Below are 12,084 nucleotides of genomic sequence, written 5' to 3'. Positions count from 1 at the left end.
TTCAGTGTTAAAGATGTCTCTATACTGGCGATGCGTAGCAACTTGTCTAATAATGTTTTCATCGCCATAAAGTTCCGTATATAGTTTATACATTTTTTGAATGTTTAAACCCTCCTCCAGATACATTCTCTTAGAATCCTTTCGAATATAATGTGAGGGTACAAACGGAAATAATTTTATGTGCTTTCTCACACTTTCTGCAATATCTGGAGTAAGTCTATGTAGTCGAACTGTATGTTTTCCACGTTGATCTGATTATAAAACTCCAGATTCCTTTGTTTTAGTCAATGCTGTATTTACCCATGTTTGTGAAACCAAGAGTTTTTAAAAACATATTTGGTTTTGTTCACCGTCGAGCTGAAAATGATATTGCCGAGAAAAATTCCTACGAGAGTGTACACCAGCAGAAATAGTACTTTGTTTTTTCTCTATCTGTGTCACATGCTGTACAATAAAGTCCCATTGCCTTGTATGATCTTTCAAGTTCCAAAAGTCTTTAAAAACCTTCTGTCTCATTTCTTGATTCATTGTTGTGTTACACTTAAGTCTGCATGTTTGTTGGCAAGGTTTGCCTATTTTTCTTGCCTTAACCAGTTTTCCCCGTCGATTTGTATGTTCCATCCCAACTTAATCTCAAAATGCGAAAACTGTATTAACTCACGAGATAACGGCGCTTCCGTTCGGAATGCCGAGGAAGACTATACTAACTTAAGATAGGATAGTTTTCGTTGGAAAATGTATAGATATACAAATTAGTACAATATTGAAGTGCAAAATTGGTTGCCTAAACATGGTCAAATTAACTTAGAACTTTATTCGTTGAAAGATATCACGGTAATCTACTTATTCGGGGGTGTACTTAAGAACCAGATATACCTTTTTAACATATCCCAGACGTGTTTTGTGATTGGATTTATGTCGAGGCCGCGACTATAATTCACACTTGGTAGTGAACAATATCCAATATTCTTAACAATTTCAACAGTTGTAATTCATTTGGATTTTGTATTTAACGTTTCATTAAATATAAACCAATTACACTAAAACTTCATTGTAAAATTTATACAGTAGACTCCCTCTATAACGAGAACTGAAATGGCAGACTAATTACCTCGTTATAAGCAGATCTCGTTAGATCCAACAACAATAATACTATGCATACATATCAATATGTAGTTTTCTAAAACATTAACTTCCTATAGTGAAGCAATTCGGAGCAATACAAGATGCCAATAAATATTGTTTGAATGGCGTTTTTGAAAGAAAGTTGTTTACTTTTATTGTCAATGAAATACATTAAAACAAAAAAGAGTTGTTTACTTTTATTGTCAATGATATACGTTAAAACAAAAAATCTGTATTCTGTAAATCTGTATAAAGCGTATTTTCAAGAATAACATAAACTACTGCGTCTGCAATTGGAAGAAGTCTGTCATTTTTGACTGCTTTAAATTGTCCAGTATTCTATCTATCATATTTTCCAAAGATATGAAACAGTTTTATGCTTCTTCATTTGCGTTTTTTCTTTGGATAATAAAGTTTCTGACAACCTTTAAAATACTTTCCACATCTTGTCTATTAGGACCTATTATTAGGTGTGAATGGTCAACCCTCTACAATGACACTTGTGAATCATAAATTGTAAATTTCAGACTAAGAATCATAAATTGTAAGAAGTTTATTGCGGACCGCAGTTAAAAAGGGTATTTATTTATAGCTACGGTCGGGCCAAATCGTAAAAAAACACGTTTTTCAATCTTCTATTCTCTCGTTATAAGCAAATTTACCTCGCTATAGAGGGTTATAGTTCAATAGAAATTTCAAGTTACATCTAATGTACCTCGTTATAAGCGAAAACTCGTAATAACCGTGTTCGTTATAGAGGGAGTATACTGTATTATACATTTCCTAATCCATCATCTGGTGTGAGGCGATTAAATTTTACGACTTTTTCGTCTGGGAATGTAGTAGGTATCATGTATCATATTAATAATAATATTAGAATTGCATAGGTACAGTTAGTCCAATTTGTAGATTTGTACCATTAAAGCAAACTGTATTAAAATAAAACCACACTTGTGTAATTTAATACAAAATTAAGTTTTTTGTACTTAAAATTTAATATTGTATTATTTCGAACCCAGAAAACGAAGAACGCATTATTTCTGCGAAAACGCAGAACGGTAGTTCGTAGTGCATTTACGAAAATTGCTATTGTTTTGGACAGTTTGTTAGCTAAACCGGTAGACACGCGACCCTGGCAGTAAATTAGCGTACAGTGGGAACCTGGGAACTCTTACATGTAAAGTATAATGTGAAGTGGAGAGTGCGGTACTTGAAAGTATATTCGAAAAAGCTTCTGAAGAAAAGTTAATCAGTGAGATGGAGGCAAAGTATAAATACAGTACAAGTTACTTAAACTTAAGTATAAATATGATGACAGAACAGGTTCAGTAAGTTCAGAGTCATCAAGTGTAAAGGTAAGCGCAAATTTAAATTACCTCGAATCGAGTTAAAAAACTATTCAGAGTTTGCAGCCTAGGTTTGGCAGAGAGGCTCTCCAGATTAAAGTTTACATTAGAGAGCTCTTAAAGTTAATTTTCAGTCGGGTTTCTAGTAGTCCTTGTAATATTTCTGCTCTTTATGATATGATTGATAGTCAACTTCGTTCACTTGAGAGCTTAGACAAAACTGCTGACAAGTTCGCTGCGATATTGTATCCTCTTATTACGTTATGTTTGGCATATGTTGTATTATGGCATTCCGTGTCCATGGAAAATATCGAAGAAACTGCAGAAATTACAACTTTAGAAACAAGATTGAGTGGGCTAATGAGCTTTTTACAAAGTGAAGTTCAAAATGAACAAAAAATTGATTTAGCAATGGAAGGTTTTCGGTTACCATCTGAAAATAAATATAAATTCAATAGCCTTGTTGCCAAGAAAAATGTAAAATTACACAGACCTGATCAGCCCTTAGCGTCCGCTGCTAGGTCAATAAATTATGAGGTGTACAGGTGTATATTTTTATTATAAGTAATTTTTTTGTACTTGAAATTTAATTTATTTATTTAATTAGGAAACAAGACTGATATGAACTATTTAAATTGTTTATAAAACTAAAAAAAAAAACAACACTCAAAATCGAAACAGCAACTTAACTTCAAAGGTAAATGAACAACAATACAACACGATACAAAAATTAAAAAATTATATTGAATGATCCAATCCAAAAATTCGAATTTGGGAAACTTCAAATATGTAATAGCTAATTTCAACCTACATTGGAGAAGACTGCCGATTGGGAGCGAACTATACCGATCGTATAGTATATTATAAGTCCCAGTACTTCGCCTCATTGGCAACAATGTCGATGTTCAGAGAATTAAATTTCGGGAAAATCAAAATATTAGAATATGATTCATGTGCCATCTACTCAAAGGATTTTTAAATGTTAGTTTATTTGAATGCCACTCATTTTAATCACGTTGTACACATACCCTCTTAAAACAAATTTCAGTTATAAGGTATACTTTCACATAATTTTTTCACATCATAAATTTCTCCAGTAAGTGATGTCAAATGTGTTTTTAAACTACTTGCTTCACTAAACTATTTAAAACTGATTTCACACTTTAAGGTTTTTCACTATTATGTGCATTCAAATGTGTTTTTAAAGTAAATTTTCTAGTAAACTGCTTGAAACAAATTTCACACTTGTAAGGTTTTTCTCCAGTGTGTACTCTCAAATGTGTTTTTAATCTACTTGCTACACTAAACTGATTAAAACAAATTTCACACTTGTATGGTTTTTCTCCAGTATGTGTATTCAAATGTATATTCAAATCACCTTTCCGAGTAAACTGTTTAAAACAAATTTCACACTGGTAAGGTTTTTCTCCAGTGTAAATTTTCATATGTTCACACAAAGAACCTTTTTTAGTGAACTGATTGAAACAAATTTCACACTTGTAAGGTTTTTCCCCAGTGTGAGATTTCATATGTTGGCACAAAGAACCTTTTTGAGTAAACTGCTTAAAACAAAGTTCACACTTGTAAGGTTTTTCTCCTGTGTGAACTCTTAAATGTGTTTTTAAATTAATTATTCCACTAAACTGTTTAAAACAAATTTCACACTTGTGAAGGTTTTCTCCAGTGTGTGTTCTCAAATGTCTTTTCAAATAACTTTTACTAGTAAAGTGCTTTAAACAAATTTTGCATTTGTAAAATTTTTCTCCAGTGTGAACTTTCATATGTGCATGCAAAGAACCTTTATGAGTGAACTGCCTAAGACAAATTTGACACTTGTAAGGATTTTCTCCAGTGTGAACTTTCATGTTGTCAGTTAAAATATAATTTCGAGAAAATGGCTTAAAACAAATTTCACACTGGTAAGGTTTTTTTCCAGCTTGTGTTCTCAAATGTTTTTTCAAACTATCTGTTCTGGAAAACTGCTTAAAACAACATTCACATTTGTATGATTTTTGTCCAGCCCCAACATTCATATTTTTATTTAATATTTTTCTTTTAGCTTGTTGACCTTTATATTTTCCTTTATGAGATGAAAGTAACCCATAACCCATATTTTTCATTCTATTCTCTTCATGAACACAACCTAAAATAAAACCAACAGTTTAATAAAAAAATTATAGCAGAAATAAAGGAATATAATAAATAAAGTTATATTTCAAACTGATCAGTCACTTTGGCCTGTGTTAAAAGTCTTATTTTTTAAATTTTCTGATGTATTCTGCACAAGTTTAAAATGTTAATAAGGTCCGAAGATTCTCGTCGCTAAAAACTAGTCACTAGTCTAGAGTCTAGTAGAATATTGGCAGCTTCCGCAGCCCCTTAATTAGTTACTCTTTTAATTGATACTATGCTATCATTTTCTTTGTCAACACTTATTTTCGAATAAAAAATTTGGTCTGAGAAGAAGAATGAAAATCCTCAATATTACAGTTAATTTTTTATCATGTGATTGTAATAATTAATATTATTTACAGTTTAATTATTACTACTTACTTGCTTCATTTGTGGTTTGCTTTTCTTTAAATAGTGTAAATTTATATTCATCTTGCTCTAATTCAGTATTTAAGAGTACATTAGAGCAAAGAATATAGACGTTTATAGAAGAATTGTTCAAATGGGCGATTTGGTTACGGTTTATACTTCAAAACACTCCTCGTGAGGGTGGCTGCACTGCATAAACTCAAAGCGTGGCGCCGTGGCGAAAATTTCATAATGAAATATGTAGTTAGGGGGAAGTGGGAAAGGAGTACGAACGGGTAACTTTGCATCTACGCCTAAACAAATTTTATCTAGAAATGTATGACATTTACTAAAATATCATCTTCGTAACTGATTTTTTTATTCATATATGAATGAATGAATAAATTATTGGTTTCAAAAATGAAACCAAATGTTAACTTAGTGTTTAAATACTAAATAGTATATTCAACTAAATAATATTCTTTTCATTATATATATATATATATATATATATATATATATATATATATATATATATATATATATATATATATATATATAAGAGTAAGAAAAAAGAAGTGCTTGTGACTCGAATTTCACTCTCAATTTCGAATTCTCCAATTGTAAAAAATAATTCTTTGGTGTATGTGTTAAAAAGCAATCCTAGCGTACTAACAAGATCAGGAATTGTTTTTTGATCAAAACACCTTACAATTTTTTCAGCTTTCTCTCCCGGTGATTGACTTTTAATTAATTTTATTTATAGTTTATAAAAAGAGAGTTTTAATTATATTATTTGTAGATTTGTACATTATTTCAATTAAAAATTTGAATCATAATAATTTTTCTAAAAAGATTAATTAATTAAAAGTTAAAACAATATTATTTTCTCTAAAAAATTTTATAACACGCAAAAAATTAATCCTATTCTACGACCACGAGGCATCTATATATAAAAATATCTAAAGTTGCATTTATTGCCCGACTCTTTCATATTTTAGAAGCAATAGTAGAGCCACAGCTGACATGACCGCTCCTTAGTGGTACCACGTGCAACACGTGCGTTCCACTCGACCCACTTTTCTTTATCTATGACCCATTTTTGCGAACTTTCAAAAATAACAGTGAACAATTCTTCTATAAGCGTCTATATTCTTTGATTAGAGTCTAAATAAACAAAAGCATCGTATGTAGTTTCTCTCTTGGGTTCTTCCTTAATTTCAATTTTGAAGGCATTTAAGTCATTATACGATATATGGTGACCATCATCATTATCTGTTTCTATTTTACAAGTTTTCTCATTAGCTTCTTGTTTTATTTCCATATTATTAAATTTGGTTAAATTTACCAACTTTAGTTTTATCAAAAAAAATATACGCATATGCGTCAAGGCCGTCAAGTCAATATTCTTTGCTTTTATGTTTACATAAAAAAAATCACTTTATTATATATAAATAAGGCAAAAGAAGGATTGAGTTTAACGAAAGTACAAGTAGAGAACTACGAACCCAGAGAAGCGACACAACGACAACGGTTCAAAAACGAGTACCGCCCGATTCTGGTTGTTTAACTGTCATTTACACGTGCTTATTCTTTAACTCGGAGGTTGTTTTTGATAGTCCGTAGGCGTCTGTGGTAAATACTCGACACAACAAGTGCATTTGACCATTTATATAATTTATTTATAGTTAAAAGTTTAATTTATATTTAAAATGTCTGGATATATTTGTGCGATTCGCGGATGTTCATCTGTGACAGAAAAAGGAATAAGTTTATTTAGATTTCCTAAGAATAATAACAGGTAATTACTATTGCTTTGTAATTATTATTAGTTATTACATAATACTATTAGTTTGACTTTCGAACAGTAAGCCGACGCCGACGTGTCTGTCCTTGTTCTCGTTAAGTGGAGTAATAAAAAATAAACTTTGGTCTGCCAAGGGATAGTTCAAAATGAAAACATTAAATTTGGTGTCAGTGATATTTCTTTTATTGAAAGACGCAAGTCTCCGAAGGCTCAGGTCAAAAAATCAACAGATGGTGGCCGGGTGTCAGCGCGCTGGAAGACAACAGTACGAATATAGTAGTTTTAGGAAATAAAAATATATAGAGGGTTTTATACACGAGAATATTTGATTTAAACGAAACAAAGAAATTACCAAAATGCTCAAACTAAAAATTGTTGGAAACATAATTAGACCGATAATTGGGAAAATCTTAAAATTACAACAGAACAAGACTTCAAAATTGTAAAAACATGGTTGCAAATAAACAAACTTACATTAAATTATGAAAAAACTAAATACTCATCTACTTTTTGCTATATACAAAAGTTGTCTGCCAATTTTTAATTCGTTAAATTTAAATAACAAAGATCAAATATATGGATCGGACTACATAAAATATTTAGGAGTTTTAAATGGCAATTACAAATAAAAAATATTAAAACTTTATTTGTTGTATATCTCAATATTTACTGACATTTTTGTGACTTAGTCAGGAGAAAACTGTAAATTTATTAAGATTAGATATTGACAAAAGTTAAATATTTCAAAAGTAATGGATTCAATAATGCGTTTATTTCACAAACGATAAAAAATAAACGGTCGTTAAATTAATGTATGTTTTAGGACCAAGTACGAGTAAATACTTATTGTCATCTACAGCTGCCACACAGACAGAGATTAATTTAAGTAACAGATCACCGCGAAAACAAAAACTAAGATTAAAAATAAGACGTTTGCGAAGAAATAGTAAGAAGCTGTTTGTGAAACAAAAGCAAAATACTCCTCTTCGAGATTTTATTAAACTATTGCCTGCATGTAACTATTTTTTCAGCGCAATATTTCGTATTTATTGAAAGTCAACATAAATGCTCAATTTTATTTAAGAGTTTATATTGTGTGATATGCCCACTGACTATTAATTTTCTGGTTGTTAGCTGTCATTGGCGGCTTGGCCACGTAACTTCAAAGGAGTGTCGCTTCTCTGTGTCGTAGTCATCGAGCAAAAAGACAAAAGAGGGAATCTAATCGTTATGAAAAGGCGACCAAAAAAGTGGCCTCTGATGGCGGACATATCCGGAAATGCGAATGCGCCAAATTTAAATTTTCCGACACTTATTAACAGTAGCTATAAAATAGTTTTCAGAATGTGTCTTAGACGAGAAAATTTTAATTAAATATTAACGATAACAGTCTAAAATGTGAAACAATTGTTAAAAAACTTCAATATAAATAAGATTTCATGTGACAGTTGGGACAAATAATAACATAACCCAACTAAATTTGATTTCATAAACAAGGAAAGACTCTCTTTCCTTGTTTAATTTGGCCTCTTAAGATGGCACTTCCTGTCTAACAATATTTTTGCCCCCACTACCTTTACATTCCCTCTTTTGTCTTTTTGCTCGATGGTCGTAGTCATTCGTAGTTCTCTTGTACAAGCTGAATATAGCCGCAAATGTCAAAAATTTTTCTGTTTGGCATGTTTTATGTTTTTATAAATATAAAGAGATAAGCTTTTATAAAATAAAGTACAATTTGATTATACTATTTTATGAATTTAACTATGTCTTTAATTAAAAAAAATTTGTTTTTTTGTTACTTAGTGAAAAATTCTTCTAATAATTTAATTTTATCTGACTCATCTATATTGACAATCATTATACATTTTAAAGTAGACGATTTTAAAATGATATTGCCAATATTGTTGAGTTGTGTTCCTGGGACGACTCTACTTATAAAATAGTTTATTCGATTACATGAAATCAACTTTAACTTGAGAATATCCGTCAGAAAAGATCATAGCATGTAACTCTTCTTTAAAAAGACAAATACATGCCACGACAGTAAAATTCTCCTGTTAGTGATTCCATAGTAAATTATGAGGGAAAAAAACCTTATAATACTATCCCGACATGGTAAGTATTTGGTCGTGCATTTAGTTTACCTTCAATAAACACCAAATTCTGATTTTATATGTTTATTTAAAAAACAAATGATGTATCCTCTATATGTTATTGACTTACCAATACTGGTATTTTCCTTTTAATAACTTCCTTTTTCAATATAGGTAACCAGATCCTACTACATTATGCCGATCGCGACACAATTGGTCTCATTTAGCATAATTAGAGCCGCTTCTTTGATTTTTCTCTTTTTACCATCCGTTTCTTTTAGGACTATATTTGAATCATTCCATTGAACCCTATGTTCATTATCCCATGCGTGTTTACATATTTGAGATCTATCAAATTCTCTATTTTTAATATAGGATTGATGTTCACTTATTCTAACATTTAATGACCTTGATGTTTCACCTAAATAAAACTGATCGCATTCACAAGCTATTTTCATCATCATCTTGGTGCTACAGCCCTTAGAGGGCCTCGACCTTCTCAAGCTTTCTCCGCCATTCTATTCTGTCCCTCGCTTGCATTTTCCAGTTGCCGACTCCGATCTTCTCGGCATCTTGTGTTACCCCGTCCATCCACCTTAGCTTTGGTCTACCCCGTCTTCTCATTCCTACGGGTTGCGCTGTTATAATCTTTTTTATCATGTTTGACTCAGGGGCCCGGGCTACATGTCCTGCCCACTGCAGGTGGTTTCGCTTAATTATAGTAGTAATATCTTTACCACCAAACGTATGCTTGTAGATATTCTGCAGTTCAAAGTTATATCTACGCCTCCATACTCCGTTCTCACAGACCGCTCCGAATATCTTGCGTAGCACCTTTCTTTCAAAAATGGATAGAGCGGATTCATCTGTTTTCGTTAGCGTCCATGCCTCTGATCCATATGTGAGAACGGGGACTATCAGTGTTCTATACAGCCTTATACGAGTTTTTTGAGACAGACGTTTGTTAGCTAAGTACTTTGATAGACCATGATAACACCTGTTTGCAATTATTATTCGCCTTTTTATTTCCTCAGATGTGTTATTATTGGGGTTAACCGATGTCCCTAGATATATGAACTCTGACTGCTTCGAAGTTTTGGTCATTGATGATTAAATTTGTGTCAACATTTCCAGCTCTTGTGTTTGTGTTAGTCGCCATGAATTTGGTTTTATTTTGATTTATCTGTAACCCCATTCGTTCTGCTGCTGCTACTAGCTCGGTTAGGATTTCCGCAGTTCTCGCCCTAGTTCTTGTTATAATGTCCACGTCGTCTGCATATGCTAGAATTTGGACTGATCTATTAAATATTGTTCCCCTGCTATCTAAATTAGCGTCTCTAAACTTTTTCTAAGGCGACATTAAAAAGCTGACACGCCAGCGCATCTCCCTGCCTTAACCCCCTATGTATTTGAAATGGGGTTGACGAGTCGTTTTGAATTTTAACTGCTGATAGCATCTTCGCCATTGTCACTTTTATCAAACATATGAGTTTTTTTGGAATTCCCAACTCATTCATAGCATTGTAAAGACTTGGTCTTAAGATACTGTCATATGCCGCTTTAAAATCGACAAAAATATGATACATATCTATGTTAAACTCTTGCGCTTTTTCGAGGATCTGTCGTAGTGTAAAGATCTGGTTAATGGTTGAACGTCCACGCCTGAATCCCGCCTGATATTCTCCTAGAAACATTTCAGTATAAGGCTTTAATCTCTCGTGCACAATATTTGACAATATCTTGTATGCTGTATTTAGGAGAGTAATTCCGCGGTAATTATTGCATTCCAGTTGGTTTCCCTTTTTGTGTAACGGGCAAATTAAGCCTAAGCTCCATTCTTCAGGCATTTGCTCCTCAGACCAAATTCTACAAACAATTTCTCGCATCACCTTGGTGAGCTGCTCTCCACCGTGCTTAAATAACTCTGCTGGGATGCCATCGCTACCTGGGGACCTATGGTTCCTTAGTTTTTCTATAGATATTTTCACTTCATCTACCGAGGGGGGTCCCACGAGTTCCTCATTTCGATATTCCAGCTCTATATTGTTAGTAGGTTCCCCTTCCAGCAACTCTCGAAAGTGCTCTACCCATCGTAAAAGGATATCCTCTTTGTTGGTAAGTAAGTTACCTTCCTTATCATTACAATAGTTGAATCTTGGTTTGAATTCTTTTCTAATACTATTTATTTGATGATAGAACTTTCTTGTTTCTCCTTGACTCATATGGCTTTCGAGCCGTTCTAATATGTCATTTTTCGAGTCTCGTTTCTTTTTTCGGTGTATGCGTTTTTCCTCTCTCCTTAAGTTTTTGTATCTATCTATTGTTGTTCTAGTTTTTCGTTGTTGCATGGTCCTAAATGCCTCGTTCTTCTCATCTGTTATTTTTTTGCAGTCTTGGTCGAACCAGTCGTTTCTTTCTTGGGTTCGGGATATTCCCAATGTGCTTTCGGCTGCTAATTTCAGAGCCTCCTTGCAGTTGTTCCACATTTCCGTGCTTGATTGGTCGACTGCCCAGGTGTGTTCTAGGGTTTCTTTTATATGTGACTGGAACTGTTTCTCTTTGTTTTCATTTTTTAGCATATCTAAATTATATTTTACTTGTCTAGTGCCCCTTTCTTTCTTGGCATTGGAAATTCTTTGTCGTAACTTGGCCCTTACCATAAAATGGTCTGAGTCAATATTTGCGCCTCTGTAACTTCTTACGTCCATTAGGTTTGTAAAGTGCCTTCTGTCAATTATAACATGGTCAATTTGATTTGTGGTGCGTCCATTTGGTGATATCCAAGTTGCTTTATGGATATTCTTATGATTAAAACATGTACTTCCCACAATTAAATCTTTGGAAGCTGCCATACTAATAAGCCTTAAACCATTGTCATTAGTAACGTCGTGAAGGCTGTGTTTACCAATATAATCTTGGTAGCATATCTCTTTTCCTATCTGGGCGTTCATGTCTCCAATGATTATTTTAATATCGTTTTTGGCACAGTTATCATATGCTCTTTCGAGATCTTCGTATCAGCACAAGCTATTTTATAAATGCAAATTCTTTGTCCTTTCTTGTTCCTTGTTAGGTTTGGTTTTGGACAAAATAGATCTCAAGGTGTTTGTTGTTTTGAATGTTGAATTTATTTCCTATCCTTTTAAGCTTTTCCGATAATCCTTTTATGTATGGTATCGTTATTATCCTCGTA

The 12,084-nt window shown here is 32.6% G+C and overlaps 1 protein-coding gene across 1 annotated transcript; it reads right to left on the bottom strand.

Moving 5' to 3' along the window:
* Positions 1 to 3,094: 3,094 nt before the first annotated feature.
* LOC140437931 (uncharacterized) lies at positions 3,095 to 5,142 on the bottom strand. The gene is made up of 2 exons (XM_072527717.1): positions 5,025 to 5,142; positions 3,095 to 4,614 (listed from the first exon to the last, which is right to left on the bottom strand). The coding sequence occupies exon 2, from the start codon at positions 4,589 to 4,591 to the stop codon at positions 3,635 to 3,637; it is 957 nt and encodes a 318-aa protein (XP_072383818.1). The 5' UTR covers positions 4,592 to 4,614; positions 5,025 to 5,142; the 3' UTR covers positions 3,095 to 3,634.
* Between the last annotated feature and the right edge of the window lie 6,942 nt (positions 5,143 to 12,084).

This window comes from Diabrotica undecimpunctata, chromosome 1 (genome assembly GCF_040954645.1).
Source record: "Diabrotica undecimpunctata isolate CICGRU chromosome 1, icDiaUnde3, whole genome shotgun sequence".
NCBI classification, from domain to species: domain Eukaryota; kingdom Metazoa; phylum Arthropoda; class Insecta; order Coleoptera; family Chrysomelidae; genus Diabrotica; species Diabrotica undecimpunctata.
Note: the sequence above shows the minus strand (reverse complement) of the source record. Positions and strands in the feature narration are given on the sequence as shown.

Bases quoted from the DNA above. Each gene is read 5' to 3' on its own strand.
- LOC140437931 (XM_072527717.1), bottom strand. From the start codon at position 4,591: ATGAAAAATATGGGTTATGGGTTACTTTCATCTCATAAAGGAAAATAT.